This window comes from Trichechus manatus, unplaced genomic scaffold (assembly GCF_000243295.1).
Source record: "Trichechus manatus latirostris isolate Lorelei unplaced genomic scaffold, TriManLat1.0 scaffold00125, whole genome shotgun sequence".
Lineage (NCBI taxonomy): Eukaryota > Metazoa > Chordata > Mammalia > Sirenia > Trichechidae > Trichechus > Trichechus manatus.
The window spans coordinates 2,130,669-2,147,129 of NW_004444061.1; the positions used below are offsets into that span (position 1 = coordinate 2,130,669).

The 16,461-nt window shown below is 33.6% G+C and overlaps 1 protein-coding gene across 7 annotated transcripts in view; it reads left to right on the top strand.

Moving 5' to 3' along the window:
• PPP1R12A (protein phosphatase 1 regulatory subunit 12A) overlaps positions 1-15,410 on the top strand; it is a 184,102-nt gene extending 168,692 nt beyond the window's left edge. For 5 of the 7 annotated variants that reach the window (XM_004384612.2, XM_023738883.1, XM_023738884.1 and 2 more), the window contains 4 exons: positions 2,750-2,854; positions 7,216-7,263; positions 9,491-9,541; positions 12,583-15,410. In XM_004384612.2, coding sequence (XP_004384669.1) covers positions 2,750-2,854; positions 7,216-7,263; positions 9,491-9,541; positions 12,583-12,669 — 291 coding nt within the window. In that variant the 3' untranslated portion in view covers positions 12,670-15,410. Of the gene's footprint in view, positions 1-1,712; positions 1,730-2,749; positions 2,855-7,215; positions 7,264-9,490; positions 9,542-12,582 lie in introns of those variants that run through there. The other 2 variants (XM_023738886.1, XM_023738887.1) reach the window with 2 other exon arrangements.
• The last annotated feature ends 1,051 nt before the right edge of the window (positions 15,411-16,461 follow it).

Sequence of the window (16,461 nt, forward strand, 5' to 3'; positions counted from 1 at the left end):
CATCTTTTGATTTCTTGACTGCTGCTTCCATGGGTGTTGATTGTGGATCCAAGTAAAATGAAATCCTTGACAACTTCAGTCTTTTCTCTGTTTATTATGATGTTGCTTATTGGTCCAGTTGTTAGGATTTTTGTTTTCTTTATGTTGCAGTGTAATCCATACTGAAGACTGTGGTCTTTGATCTTTATCAGTAAGTGCTTCAAGTCTTCTTCATTTATAGCACGCAAGGTTGTGTCATCTGCATATCGAAGGTTGTTAGTGAGTCTTCCTCCAATCCTGATGCCCCGTTCTTCTTCATACAGTCCAGCTTCTTGGATTATTTGCTCAGCAAACAGATTGAGTAAGTATGGTGAAAGGATACATCCCTGACGCACACCTTTCCTGACTTTAAACCGCACAGTATCCTCTTGTTCTATTTGCACAACTGCCTCTTGATCTATATACAGGTTCCTCATGAGCACAATTAAGTGTTCTGGGATTCCCATTCTTCACACTGTTATCCATAATTTCTTATGATCCACACAGTCAGATGCCTTAGCGTAGTCAATAAAACACAGCTAAACATCTTTCTGGTATTCTCTGCTTTCAGCCAAGATCCATCTGATATCAGCAATCATATTCCTTGTTCCAGTCCTCTTCTGAATCTGGCTTTCATTTCTGGCAGTTCCCTGTTGATGTACTGTTGTAATCGCTTTTGAATGATCTTCAGCAAAATTTGACTTGTGTATGATATTGTTTGATAATTTCTGCATTTGGTTGGATCACCTTTCTTGGGAATAGGCATAAATATGGATCTCTTCCAGTCAGTTGGCCAGGCAGCTGTCCTCCAAATTTCTTGGCATAGACCAGTGAGCAGTTCCAGCACTGCATCCATTTGTTGAAACATCTCAGTTGATACTCCGTCAATTCCTGGAGCCTTGTTTTTTGCCAGTGCCTTCAGTGCAGCTTGAATTTCTTCCTTCAGTACTGTTGGTTCCTGATCATATGCTTCCTCTTGAAATGGTTGAACGTTGACTAGTTCTTTTTGGTAAAATGACTCTGTGTCATTCCTTCTATCTTCTTTTGATGCTTCCTGTGTCATCCAGTATTTTTCCCGTAGAATCCTTCACTATTGCAACTCGAAGCTTGAATTTTTTTTTCCAGTTCTTTCAGCTTGAGAAATGCTGAGCATGTTCTTCTCTTTTGGTTTTCTGTCTCCAGACCTTTGCACATGTCAGGATACATTAGAGGAATTAAAATTTCATTATGGCTAGTAGAGCAGAGAAGATGGTGGTGTGAGATTACAGCTGGGACCAGACCATGCATAACCTTACAGACCATTTTAAGAATATGCTAAGAACAGTGACCATTCAAGGGTTTTTTAATTGTGATGGGGTGATGGAGTGGTTAGCTTATGAAAATTACAAGATTTTCATTTTGAAAAGTTAAACTCTTTTTTGTATAAAATAGATTAGAGGGAGAAAATACATTAGAGGGAGGTCAGGGAAAACAATTTGGTTATTAGAAAAGTCTAGATGACAGATAATTGCAACAATGAAGAAAAAAGAAGTAAAGTAGAAGATTTAAATGTTATTAAAGAGGGGGAAAAGAAAAACTGGAAAAGAGGAAGGTCTTTGGTTTGATCCTGGACTTGAAATATTTCACTTTCCTTTTATAACTTTACTATAAGCAATATAAGCATAATGATACATGCAACTGATACTCTAACTCAGTTTTGGGTATACAAGAGGAAGTGATGAGCAGAAAAGCTCACCAATGCCATATAAACATCATAGTGGCTCCTCAGCTCCAGCCTGTAGTTGCTGTGCAGGTATGTGCTCCCTTTTCATCAGGTAATCTTTTTGTTGTTTTAAGATATCCTGGAAAGTCAGATTTTTCTGTATTATCTTATATTTTAAATGTTGTAACTAATTTTTAAGAGGTTGTGTGGGACAAACATACCTGCATGATCAACAGCTTCTGGCTTACAATCAGGAAGAATTAAAAAATATTTTTAATGTATCCTTTAATATCCATGGAGTTCTTAGGTGATGCAGATGGTTAATGCACTCAGCTACTAACCAAAAGGTTGGAGGATCAAGTCCACCCAGAGGCACCTCAGAAGAAAACCAACCAAAAAGCCAAACCTGTTGTTGTCGAGTTGATTCTCACTCATAGCCCCCTATAGGACAGAGTAGAACTGCCCCATCAGGTTTCCAAGGAATGGCTGGTGAATTCGAGCTGCTGACCTTTTGGTTAGCAGCTTGAGCTCTTAACCACTGTGCCACCAGGGCTCCTTGGAAGAAAGGCGTAGTGATGTACTTCTGAATAATCAGCCATTGAAAACCATATGGAGCACAGTTCTTCTCTGACACAGATGGGTCACCATGAGTTGGAATCGACTCTATGGCAATTGGTTTTAATAGCTCATCTGTTCCTTTAGTCTTTACTCATCTGTTACATTAGTTTTTCTGTCTTAATATCGCAAAATGTCAATGGAAAACTTCTTTAAAATGTTGTTAGTTGCCGTCAAGTTGATTCCATGTCATGGTGACCCCATTTGTGCAGAGTAGAACTACTCCATAGGGTTTCAAGGCTGTGACCTTCCAGAAGCAGATCACCAGGCCTGTCTTCTGAAGCACCCCTGGGTGGTTTCGAACCACCAACCTTTTGGCTGGTAGTCAAGCGCTTAATTGTTTGTGTCACCCAGGGTTTCCCATAAAATGTTAGAACAGAAAAGTAATTTGTTATTCTTCTCTAATTTTTATAGCTTTATGAACAAATCCTGGCTGAAAATGAAAAGCTAAAGGCACAGCTACATGATACAAACATGGAACTAACAGATCTTAAATTGCAGTTGGAAAAGGCCACCCAGGTTTGTACCATTTTTTTTTCTTTGTTATGATAAAGGTAATGGGTCTTGCTTATCTTATTTAAAAAATTGCACTGGCATTTTCTCTAATATTAGCTCTAACCATAGGTTTGGTTTCTGATAATAGCTTATTTGTAGGTAATGCAGCTTACTGATAACCTCATTAATTTGTTTCTGTAGTAAACTTAAAAATACAAAAATACAGCCTTATAGTGAAAGTCAAGGTATTTTTGAAACCTATGTTGTCGTACATAAAGGATTTATTTAAATACTTACTTCCAACATACCAAATGTAGCAAGGTATTAACAGCATCTGTATGGAATCTCCTTATAGCCAAAAATTTCTTTTATAATAATTTTTATTTACTATGAATATTTTGTTTATTCAAATATTGTTATTTGATCTACCAGTACTGAAAGAAGATAATTTTAATCATAACTCCTTTTATCTTAATGTTCTTTCCTCTACCTGTACAACAGCCTACAAGAGACAATTTTAGACAATAAAATTGGGATAGCCAAGCAAAACTCGTGACTTTGTACATATGATCTAGGATGTGTAGAACATTTGTTTCCCAAGCTCTTTTTTCATGGAATACTGATTCTGGGGGATAATAAATAGGTACCATCCCTCCTTTTTTCCCCTACCTACCACCCCTAAAAAAGCTTTGTGATCAAAGAAACTTGGGAAATGCTACATATTCTGTATCTTGGAGATTTTACAGAGTCTGTTTATATTTTAAAGACTCTGAGAGATCCTACAATTTTTTTTAAAAAAGCACAATTGTTTAGTTTTAACATGGGACTTTGTAACATAAATACATTTCTGCAGTACTACTCTTAAGAGTCTAGCTTGAAAGCACTGGTCTAAAATGGCATCTCCAGTTCTTTGAATGGAACTCTGTATGCTTCTCTTGGCCATTCTTTTATACTTTTTTTTCTTCCTTTTTTTTTTAAATTCATTCTCTATGTTGAAGTTGTTCTTAGCTATAAGGTACCTTTTCCTTTTGTGAACCACTGTTATGTTACAAAGCAGTGGATATCTTAGTTTGAAAAACTATGTAAATGCTATTTAAAATTTTTAGAGATACACAGAAAAGTAAAACTGATAAACATTTAACTTTTTGTTCAACTTCAGAGCATTTCTCCTGAGTATTTAAGTCTATTGTGAATCCTTACTGATACTTTTTTTTTTTTTTTTAGTGACACTGCTTTACCATAACTATTCATGAATATGTGCAGTGGTGGCAGTTTTGATGATTACATGGAATTTTTCCAGTGAGGAACTACCATACTCCCAGGAATTAATCTTGAAGTTTGGGTCTATTTGATAGTATTTAGTTAGTGAATCCTAGAATCTCTGAATCCTGCCTTAGCCCAGCTACCCCTCCTCCGTATACAGTTTTCAAGGAGGGAAACAGACCAACTCACCAGAAAACAGTTCTCTGTATAACCGCTTTGCCAAATGACCAGTTCACCAAATTGATTAATTGTGATTTTAACAGGATTAACTGAAATGTTTAACAAAAATATTAATAACTCAGTAAAAATGTTAACTGAAGTTGATTTTCTACCTGGGAAATTGGCAAATAATCCTAAAAATGCTAAAATGTTTCTATATTGAAAAATGTCCACATAGAAAATGCAGTTTTTCATCTAAAATTTTATTAATTCATATGCAATAGCATTGTTTCAGCTATCTCTGATTTTCTTCAGGTGCTTTTGAATGTCATTTAAAAATTTTTCAGTCTTTTAAACCTTTTTAGGATTCATTTATAGATTCTCAAATGGCATAGGACAGTCTTTGTTTTATATTTCTAGTAATTAAAATATACCTTTAAATTATAAAAGAAACCAGAATTAAGTGAATCAGTGCCATCATATTTGAAATTCAGAATTTTATTTTTAACAAGAAGCAATTGGGATACATCAACTTTTATTTTTCCCCAAAGAGTAAATAAAAAAGCATAAAGCCATTTAAAATAACAAAGAAGTAAGGATACCTCCCGATGATTTTTTTTTTTAATTTTAGTATAGCCTAACCATAAAAAGAAATTGTGAAGAAAGAATAAAAAAATGAATGCAAAAGAGAAAATTAGTATATAAAGAAATATTTGAGGAAAAAGGCAATCATAAGCCAAAAAAATTACCACATTTAACACTGAAATTTTGGTTAGTTGATGGTGAAATATTTTTTTAAGTGTGTTTTGTGGTCAGTAGCCACAATTTTTGGTGAATTGGTAAAATTTGTTATTCAGCAGATTGGTTGTTATGGAATGAGCTATTTGATTGATCCATTTTCAGCAAATTGGCCGGGAATCCTAAAGGAGATGTATGTACAAAAATCAATGTAAATAAGAAGCAAAATACCACTTGTTTTAAACTGGGCCTGTGCCAAATATCCAGATGCAGAGTTCTCTACTATAGGACACAGCACTGTGGCTTAAAACCCAAGAGGCCTTTCCATGTTACTAAAGCCAAACCAAAATCTCCTGGTTTTATCAGCTTTGAGCTGGTTTCATGGTACAGCAAGCAGGAGAAAAAATGATAGCTCTGAGCTCACTGTAAGAAGAAAAGCTATATAGCTAGGTCTTCTTACAAGTGAAAATAGAAACAAGCCCTCTTACCAATTCTGGAACATGGATGATTAGAAAAGAAAACCCTAGAGAGAGAATTGAGCAAAACTAAGATAGCTGTGGGACAGGGCAGAAAGAGCCGTTTTTTCGTCTGGATGCATAGATGAAAAGTTATTCAATCTGGTAATAAACACATTCCAATCAAGGTCCTGGAAACTGACCATTCAGGTTAGCCACTCCTGCTGGTGGTGCAGGAAAGGAGGCGAGAGCTTAGTATGTAAAGGAAACCTAGGATGTTTTTGTTCCACACTTCTCACCTGCCCCTAACCCCAGCTAAGTATGTAAAGACCTGAAGAAAAGTAATGTGTAAACCATAAGATGAGAGCTATAGAGACCATTCTACTTCTAAACATTTCTTTTACTCTTTATTATTTCAATACAAATCCTCTTTTCTCTGTACTCATACTTGTGTATTAATTACTCCATCTGAGTAGTCTGATTTCTTTTTTTTAGTAGCATTTGATTTTTTTTAACTGTGGTAGACTATATATGTGTGTGTGTGTGTATGTACCAACCAAAAAAACCAAACCCATTTCCGTTGAGTCGGTTCCCACTCGTAGCATATATATATCTATATATACACACATACATACATACATGTTGTTAGGTGCTGTCATGTCAGTTCTGACTCATAGTGACCCTGTGTACAACAGAACAAAACACTTCCCGGTCCTGCGCCATCCTCACAATCATTGTTAGGCTTAAGCCCATTGTTGCAGCCTCTGTGCCAGTCCATCTCATTGAGAGTCTTCCTCTTTTTTGCTGACCCTCTGTTTTACCAAGCATGATGTCCTTCTCCAGAGACTGAACCCTGACAACATGTTCAAAGTATGTAAGATGTAGTCTCGCCATCATTGCTTCTAAGGACCATTCTGGCTGTACTTCTTCCAAGACAGATGTGTTCATTCTTTTGGCAGTCCATGGCATAGTCAGTATTCTCCAACACAATTCAAAGGCATCAGTTCTTTGGTCTTCCTTATTCATCGTCCAGCTTTGAGGCGATTGAAAACACCATGGCTTGGGTCAGGCGCACCTTAGTCTTCAAGGTGACGTCTTTGCTTTTCAACACTTTAAAGAGGTCTTTTGCAGCAGATTTGCCCAGCATGTGTCTTGTGATTTCTTGACTGCTGCTTCCATGGGTGTTGCTTGTGGATCCAAGTAAAATGAAATCCTTGACAACTTCAGTGTTTTCTCCGTTTATCATGATGTTGCTTATTGGTCCAGTTGTTAGGATTTTTGTTTTCTTTATGTGGAGGTGTAATCCATACTGAAAGCTGTGGTCTTTGATCTTCATCAGTAAATACTTCAAGTCCTCTTCATGTTTAGCAAGCAAGGTTGTGTCATCTGCATATGCAGGTTGTTAATGAATCTTTGAACAGAACAAGGGGATACTGCGTGGTTTAAAGTCAGGAAAGATGCGCGTCAGGGTTGTATCCTTTCACCATACCTATTCAACCTGTATGCTGAGCAGATAATCCGAGAAGCTGGACTATATGAAGAATGGGGATCAGGATTGGAGGAATATATACATGAGTGTGTGTGTGTGTGTGTGTGTGTGTGTGTGTGTGTGTGTGTGTGAGTGTGTATAAAACATTTGCCGTTTCAACTATTTTACATGTCATTTCTTTTAATACCCATTAAAGGGGAGTTACTGTGTTACCCTGTCCCCCCTCCCATTCTTTATTCTTTATTGCACTTATATCCCTTTTATAATTTATTATGTTACAGAGACAAGAAAGATTTGCTGATAGGTCACTATTGGAAATGGAAAAAAGGGTAAGTGTTCATCTTGTTGAGTAAATAAGTTATTTTCCCCCCTTATTGTTTTGTGGAAGGAGCTCTGGTAGCACAGTGGTTAAGAGCTTGTCTGCTAACCCAAACTATCGGCGGTTTGAACCATCAGCCGCTCCACAGGAGAAAGCAATCTGCTTACATAGAGATTACATCCTTGGAAACCCTATGGCTCACTGCAAGTCAAAATCGACTCAACAGCATTGGGTTTTCTAGTTGATATAAAAACCTTTTTCTCCCTTCCCATTTTTTAAATAACCAGTTTGTTTTTTTTTTTTTTAACAAAAAAGGAGAAATGATTTGAAAAAATGCAATATAAAAATAAATAATTACAGTCTGTTAATGTCTGTATCATCTACTAAATTGTACCTTACAATAACTACCAGCTTTATTATTATTTCAACATATTAAGTTTAATGTTGATTGTTGTATCTTTTTGCAGTACAGCTTGTTGAATTTTATCTCCGTAATATTCAGAAACAATGAAATTAGAAATAAAGTCATACTAATGGTTGAAATGAAAGGCATCTATAATATAAAATATACTTAATCAAAGTATTTTTGAGACACAAATGCTCACATTTTTTTGAAGAATATTTTTCTTATAGCAAAAGAATTAAAATCAGCTATAATAGTGTCTGCCCTTCTCTTCTTTTCTAAATGTATACACATACTTGTTCATATTCTGACATTCTCACCCAATTTTCACCTTTATCTGCCTGTCGTGTGCAGATAAATTACAAAGTAGTATTCCACTTTCAATTTGAGAGAATAATAATGAGATTAATAATAACACCATTAATAAAAATGCTAACATTTTTTCAGCACTTCCTGTGTACCAGGCAGGCACTGGGCTAAGGAATTTACATGCATTCTCTTTTAACCATATATTTTTTTTAACGTTAATATATTTGTCAAACATAAGAAACTTACCTGCATTTTTACAGTTGTCAAATGGATTTCATTGAGCCAATAGGATATCAGTCAATTTGGTGTAATGTTCTTGTCTTACTTTACCACTAAGTAGTTAAAATCTTGAAGACACCTAATAAAATGAGGTTGATGGAGATTGTCAGAAGAAATAAGCTATTTCTGAAACCTAATGAAGTTAAAAGGATCAGATATGGTACTATCTATGCTAGTATTTTGAGAAATGCAATGATTTATGTGAATTTGTCATGGCTATATTATTAACTAGGAGAAAGGAAGGGCTATATATAGAAAATAAGTTTTGTATATGTAATAATGTTTAAGCATGCCAATATTAGAATAATATGGTACTTAGGGACTGAGTAGGATCCCATCTATTTTTAAAATCACGTACCCTAAAAACATTAACATTTACAGTGAATGAACAGTTTTACTAAATATCAATATTAATTATTAATCTGGGAAAGAAATGTCTTGGAAATAGTTTCAGTGTGATTAAACTAAATTTAAATGGTTTGTATCTGAAAGGTGACCGGCAAGAGTCAGTATCTTCTGGGCGGTATGACCTAACCAAAGTTTTACATCACATCAATTACTGCTGCTTGCTTTTTGCATAACACCCTAGAATGCTTATTACTTAAGGGGGAACAAAAGAATATGCTGCAATAATGTGTTGTATGTTGCCTTTGCCTGTCACTCTTTGAAAAGAGATATAGTTTAAATAAATGCTGCAGTTGCTTCTCCATTAGATTTCACTGCATTAATGCTACACCCAGTACCAACTTAAATACAGAGCTGTCAATTTTATTGCATATATGTGACTAGTAAATAATGCGGGTGGAGGAGATGAGCATTTCTTAGATCCTTTTGAAATTTTAAAGTACACATATTTTAGGCATGTTTGCTTCTCTGCTTTTGTGCTTCTATCACTGTAATGGCATCTTTGTGTGAGGTTTTTTTTTTCCTTTTCTATACACTCTTCAGTCGTGAGTATTAATTGACTTTATCGCTAAATTTTACGTGAAGTAAAAATATAGTTTGAACACGTTATGTAGAATCAGAAAGTCAAACCTTTAAAGAAAGAGCTTATAAAAAGTAACAAAAATTTATTTATTTCTCTCAAATTTTGGAAAGCTCTTTACATATCACTGGCATCACATCTTTTTTCTATACTGCTCCTGATTTGATCTTTGATTCTGAAGTATCACTATTTCACAATATAGAAGAAAATTTAAGAATATAATGATTTTATAATTAATACTGCTACCTTATATTGATCTAGGAACGAAGAGCTCTAGAAAGAAGAATATCTGAAATGGAAGAGGAGCTCAAAGTAAGTAAACCATGCTCTTTATAAGAGAGAGTGCTGTTTATTAATTTAAATTCTGTAATACTATGTTTACATTAACTGTCCTTAAAGTTGATTGCCTACATTTGTAAATTATCTGTGTCTTCTGCTTCTTTTCTTAAATCCTGATTTTAGGTGAGCTGTGAGATGGGAGAGGATTTGAAATGCAAATCATTTTGATAATTTGTATAGCACTTTTGAAGTTCAAGTATAGAAGAAATTAGGCAATTATGATACAAGATTTGGGATTTTTGTCTCGCTTTCATTACCAATCATTCCATCCCTTTTCTCCTTTCGGTATTAGTAATGTTTATTTGATGTTGATCTCTTATAAATTATTGCAAAATACTAAATATGTTCCCTGTGTTGTCTTTTAAAAAGCAACAAACTAGCAGAACTTGTCTTAGGTAGAATTGCTAAGCTAAGTAGTATTTTTTTAATTATCTTTTATTGTTTATATTTCTACATATTCCTATGTTTCTTGGAGAGTAAATGGGGGATCAATATAAGTGTTCTCCTTTGAAGAGAAAGGACATTAGAGGAGGACACAGGAAGAGCTATATATTATCGATCTCTGCATTACCTATGGAAATAATTTCTTTTGAATGTTGAAGGGAACACTTTGTAGGGAAAAAAATGGCATAATTAAATGATTACCTCTTACCACATTGTCTTGCATAAAATCTCTTTATTCCATTATGAATTAATGAACTAATGCATAGGAAATTGTGCCCATGGAATTTGAACTTCAATATTTAAATGTTTTATTATTGAATTGTTTGGTTAATTATTAAGCTATTATTATTGGGTGGTTTTGAAGATTGGGGACAAATCTTTTGGGTATTGTTTGCTTATGTGTTGTTTTGTTTGAGATGGAATTTTAGGAATATACTGTTTACCTTTCTAAATCTCTTGGAATATTCTTTTAAAACTCTTAATTTTTTTTATTCTTATGTTCATTACCTGTGATTCTTTAGATTTTTATTGTACTGTTTTCCATTTTCTTTCTTTTATTCTTATTTCTTTATGTTCTGATTCCTGCAGAACTTGCACCACATAAAGCAAATTCAAACTCTGAAAGAATTAAATGAGCAACTGCTGACTGAGAATAGGGCCTTGACAAGAGTGGTAGTCAAGCGCTCAGGGTTCTGTGGGCAACTGCAGTCTGTGAACCTATAATTTATAGCTTCATCATTTCTTCTTGGTAGAGCCTGACAGGTGTTTTTGTAGAAGTAAGCATGTCTGAGCCCACTTTTACAAATTAGTGCCCATTGTGTCTGGAGCTTGCTGTATAACTATTTAATAATGCATGGCTTCCCAGAATGTTAGAAAGTGTCACTAATTGTATGTTGCAACTTATAAATTACAGTAAAGTTAGGGAATGATTTAGGAATTAAGACTTGTCTGTGCTTTTCCAAAGCTTGTGTACCTGTTTGGCTCTACAGATATTTTAGAGTTTAAAAGTATGGCTATTATTTAAAAGTTCTTATTAGAAAGAAAATGGAACATAAACAGTGTAATTATTTTTTGTATATAATTAGTATATTTTTAAGCTGAAAATTAAATTAAACGTATTATCTGTTTTTCAAAAATATTTTCAGTTGGAACCATCTTAGTTTATATTTATTTAGTTCTGTATTACAGAGATATCCTAATATAAAGAGTCTTAATGTAAAGATTGTTATATTTTATAACTAAACATTTTCAACATGTAAGAATTGATTGGTTTCAATAAAATTAAATTCTTCCTAAAATAAACATTTTGCCTAGGGTAGTTTTACAAGTAGAAGTTTGCTAGAAGATAACCTAGAACATTTTGAAAGCTGAAGAGAAGAATAGGTATTTTGGAAGCTGTGGATTCTTAAGAGGAAGAATAAATTATCTTTAAGAAAACAAGTAATGACTATATTTCTCTAAAATTAATTAAACTGGTTCTAGTATACCTAAATACTTTCCCTTTTTCTCTGTGAGATACAACAAAATTTTTTAATGTTCAAAATTTAAGCTTTTCCATTTCCTAACAAACCAGGCAGAATACATGTAATTTTAATCATTCTTGGTAGAAAGTCCAGTTAACTGGTAACATTTCTATCTTTTTCTATTTGTCTATAAAACAACAAAAAAATGAGTTGCGTTCTTTTGAAGATGTGAGGGTGTCTTTTTCTGTTTGATTCAAATACTGGTTTGTTTTTCCTATGCTTGGATGATTTTATAACTACAGATTTACTACTGTAACTTATAAATTATTTTATAGTATTCTAATAATAGTAATCATTGCTTTGCTACCATTTAATGAGCACCTATCTTGCATCAAGGAGCCCTGGTGGCACAGTGGTTAAGGTGATTGCTAACCGAAAGGTCAGCGGTTTGAAACCACTAGCAGCTCCTTGGGAGAAAGATGTGGCAGTCTGCTTCCATAGAGATTTACGGCCTTGGAAACACTATGGGGTCCCTATGAGTCAGAATTGACTTGATGGCAGTGGGTTTGGTTTGGGTTTGGTATCATGTTGTATCAGACATTCTACTGGGCACTTTGTGACTGTAGGTGAATCCCTTAGGGAAATCTAATGATTTAGAACAAGTCTAATTCCCTTAAAAGTTTCCTAAATAGACTTGTGGTTGTAGGAAAAACAGTTAAGTATTGTGGTTTTAGGTCTGACATATATAAAGCAAAAAGCCTGTTTAGAATGCTGATAGGAACTCCTTCTCAGTCTATGCTAACAAACGCAGGTTTCATTTTCTTGGCTGTTCTAATATGGTGTGTTTGTGAGTCATAATATCAAGTGATTTAGTAAATTTCTGTTGATACTTTGAGAGAATCAACCTTTCATTGAGTCATTTATTAAACTAATTAGCTTCCCAGTATCAAGGTTTGATTTTTTTTTTCCTAATACATGTTTTAGCCCCTAGAAATATATATAACTGACAAAGCTCATACATGTCTTATAGTGAAATATAACATTTATTAAGAGTAATATTTTATCTTTTTATTGAAGTAAAAGCTTCTTCTGTTTTTCCCCTCATAGATGTTACCAGACCTAAAGGCAGACAACCAGAGGCTAAAGGATGAAAACGGGGCCTTGATTAGAGTTATAAGCAAACTTTCCAAATAAAAAAAAAGCAGCTAGTCATGGAATTGCACATATTAGTAACCCAGTGGACCATAAATGGCAGTCACTGGAAGCCTGGGAAGAATCCTTGGAGACTGTCATTTTCGGATATCCTGCCAAATGCCCTCTTATCTAGGGTTTTTGTTTTAATTTTTTTTTTTTTTTTTTTAAATCAAGGCCATTGTTTCATGTTAATGCAGCTGCTGAGAAGTTTTTTTTTTTTTTTTTTAAATGACTGAGAAAACTTGTTTACAGCTCCAGCATATAAGGAAAGTGTTCAAGGCCGGATACGCCTCAGATATTTAACCAGTAAGCCTTAGTTGTACATAAATACTTTTGTGTCAACAAAAACTTTCCGCTCTCACAGAAGACAGTTATTCAACATTTTTTGATGTGCCACGGTTTCCAGTTTTTCTATGTTTAATTTTTTTTGCTTTACATCTAAGTTTGGGTTTGTATTTTTTCCTTCTAACTCTTCATGTGGCAGACTCTTCTATGTTTTTACAGCTTTTTCACTTACAGAGAAGAACACCTGCTCTTCTGAAATAAATGTGTTAGGCTAGTGCTTTGTTGTCTCCCACCTGAAACTGAATTGCTTGGTGGAACATTTGCTTTCACTGTTTGTGCAATATGCATTTATTTCTTATATGAATGCTTTAAAGTCAGTTGAGATTAGAGTCTTTTAAGTCCTATTTTCTGCCTTCATTGGTCACTTTTTTATTGTTATTATTGTGTAGTATAAGATGTTAGATTCTGTAATCTTCACATTCATTTTAGCAGGTACTGAGTGATGCTGTATATATAAAAAAGTGTATTGTTTTGATTTTTAGATCACCATATGGCATGCTTGACTATTTTCTTATTTCAAATGTCTGTTAATGCAAAGTAGGCTACTCCATAATAGTGTTAAAAACAAAATTTGCTAACAATGTGATATAAAGACTTTAAAAGTTATACATTATATGGAGCCCTATCTTTACAAAAGATTTCTACTGTAAAGTGCTTTTACTTTTATTTTCAGTTTTCATTTGATAGTATTCAGCCATAATTAAAGTTGCATAAGATAATTGCTTCACATTTCACATACCTGTATTTATCTGAGTGCTGTCTAAAACTGTTGTGCTAGCCAAAGTAATGCTACGAAATCATTTGCAGATTTAACCCATGAGTTAATGTTAAATGCACTGTTATTGCCATGTGAAGAGGCATCAACTTTGATACCACCATCATGTTCAGACCATTTTATACATTTCAGTGGCCTTTTTAAAAAGCAAAACCAAGTACATAGTGAAGGTGGCTTTTATTTGGACAAATAGCTTTTATATTTTCATTAAACCATGCAAAAAATATTACATCTTTCTGGCACATAACTGTCTCCTTAAAAACCACTGAACAGTTTAGCCATTTGAATAAATTGTACATTGTAAAGCTTAAAGTAGCTAATTGTATTATTGATTGTATTGTATACTATATTAAATGTGAATTTGTACCCCTTCATTTTAAAAGGTCATTGTGTTCTACTGCCTACATTAGATTACTTTGGGGTTGGGTAAGGGTATTTTGGTAAGCAGGATTTTAAATCCTCTTTCTCTTGATTGGTTTTATGAAGATATAAGGTTATGCTCTTACTACCAAGCTCAGGATTCTTGATTTTTAAAGGTACAAGGATAGTTGTGGGAGTTTTATTTTTGGTTTATTTGAATTGTATGAATGCTGGGTCTGAATATAGAGAATTTCCACGGTCTTATTGCAGAGTTAAAATATACAGATAATTGATCAGTTTGAATGACTGCAACATGTTTTGGTTGCACAACAGTTAGGCATGCTAAGGATTATATTTGTGAAGTTTGGATGCCTGTGAAGAATGATTAAATACATGTTTCTAATATTTTAGTGTTTTGTATTTAGGTTATTTATTCTTTGTATCTAAAACTGAACAGCTACTGTGCTATATTGATTTTATTGGTAGTATTGAGCAGACCTTGTTTCTGCATGAAACTAGCTGCAAAACCCACTATTTTGAAAATAAAAATGTATTTTGACATATACAAATAAAATGAATAAAACTATTTTAAATGTGTGAACTTTTACTGAAGACGTTTTAAATTTTGTTCTGAAACTGATATTTCAATTCTGCGTGGGTATTTTTTCACTAATTGCTTTACTTGGATACCACTTAATAATTTTTGAAACTGTAATTTTGTGATAATTTGCACAACATTGTACATGCACATCTGTAAATGCAATCTTAATTTGCCATATTTATGCAATCTGTGTACCAATTTGGACAAATGTTTATATATTTTACATAAAGCTATCTGTATGCAGAATCTGAGAACTAGTTTTTTATGATAATTGGGTAAAAAATAATGATAACAGTGAGTTTCTTTAAGATAGTTGCTTTGTAGCACAAGATTTCATTTCCATAAACATTTTTGTTTTTTAAATCAAACCTGTTGCTTTTCTAAGCTACAAACATAGGTTTGGGAATACATATGAAGAGATAATATTCCACTGAAATGTAAAATTTACATTTTAATATTAGATCATTTTTCAACCTAGATTTATTCAAGGTTCAACCACCAGTCTAACCTATTTGTAACTAGGTAAGAGACACTTTGGATTTTGAATTTTTGGTGGAGGACTTAACAGTATGTGTGTGTTTAACTAAATTAATACAACGAAGATTAAATTCTGTTCTTCTTCCAATACATCACTCATGCATGCTCTCAGGATAATAGTTATTATATATGTTACTTGTCCTCTATAAAAAAAGGATTTGATGTGTAAATACTTCAAATCCTAATAAAAGTGGCTATACAGCTACCCAGGAGAGTATCCATATAAAAAGTAAAATAGATATTCACTGATCTTTTAGGATTACCACTTACTCTCTTCTGACTTATTAAGTTGGTCATGACTCCCAATACTCACACTCACTTGAGAATATCCAGAGAGCCAAATTCTTATCTTCATACTAGGACCATGTACTTCCAGCAAACATAATAGTTTTATTGATTGCCCTTCACTTTGTTGATATAAGCAGCATTCAGAGCGAAGTCCATTAATGATCATTAACTATCCATTAGCTCTATCTTGCTAATGAAATCCTTTGGTTACAAAGATGAATGTTGCCTGATACACAATCTTTTCTGTGATAATTCCATGCTTTACATTCTGTGTGTGTGTGTGGTCTCTGTGTGTCTGAGTGTGCATGTTCAACTAAGATAACATATACAGGAAAATTGTCAAAAAAATATTGAGTATAAAATGAAATATTTATTTCACTATTATATGTTCTTCAGTAACTAAATCCATTTGTTAACTTTTCACTTTGGAAAGGTTCTCTGGAGTTAAGTTTGGTGTAAACAACAGAGGGGGCTTTTTCTCCTAGGTAAGTGACATAGAGACTATCATATTGCTATTTCATGCTACAAAATAAACAGATTACAAAGTACCAAATTTAAAAGTGTAAGAACCGGAAATAGAAGATTTTATTTTTGGAATAAAGTAAAATACATAATGAGTTCTATTCTTACTACTGTAAATTGGAGGTTTTATTGCAATTTTCTAAAGTGTGTTAGAAGTAAGCTCTTTTAAGCCAGTCTATACCATCACGTCCCTGCTTAAATTCCAATAAAAATCTAGGTCACAAAAATCAACTAAATTTTCATTTTAAATAAAGCTGAAGAAGAAGAGAGGGTAAGATTTAAAGAAATGAACAAGATTACTAATCTTATTACTATCCTAATAATATATAGCTAGTAGAACATGTACTTGGTGTTTGTCAGTCTG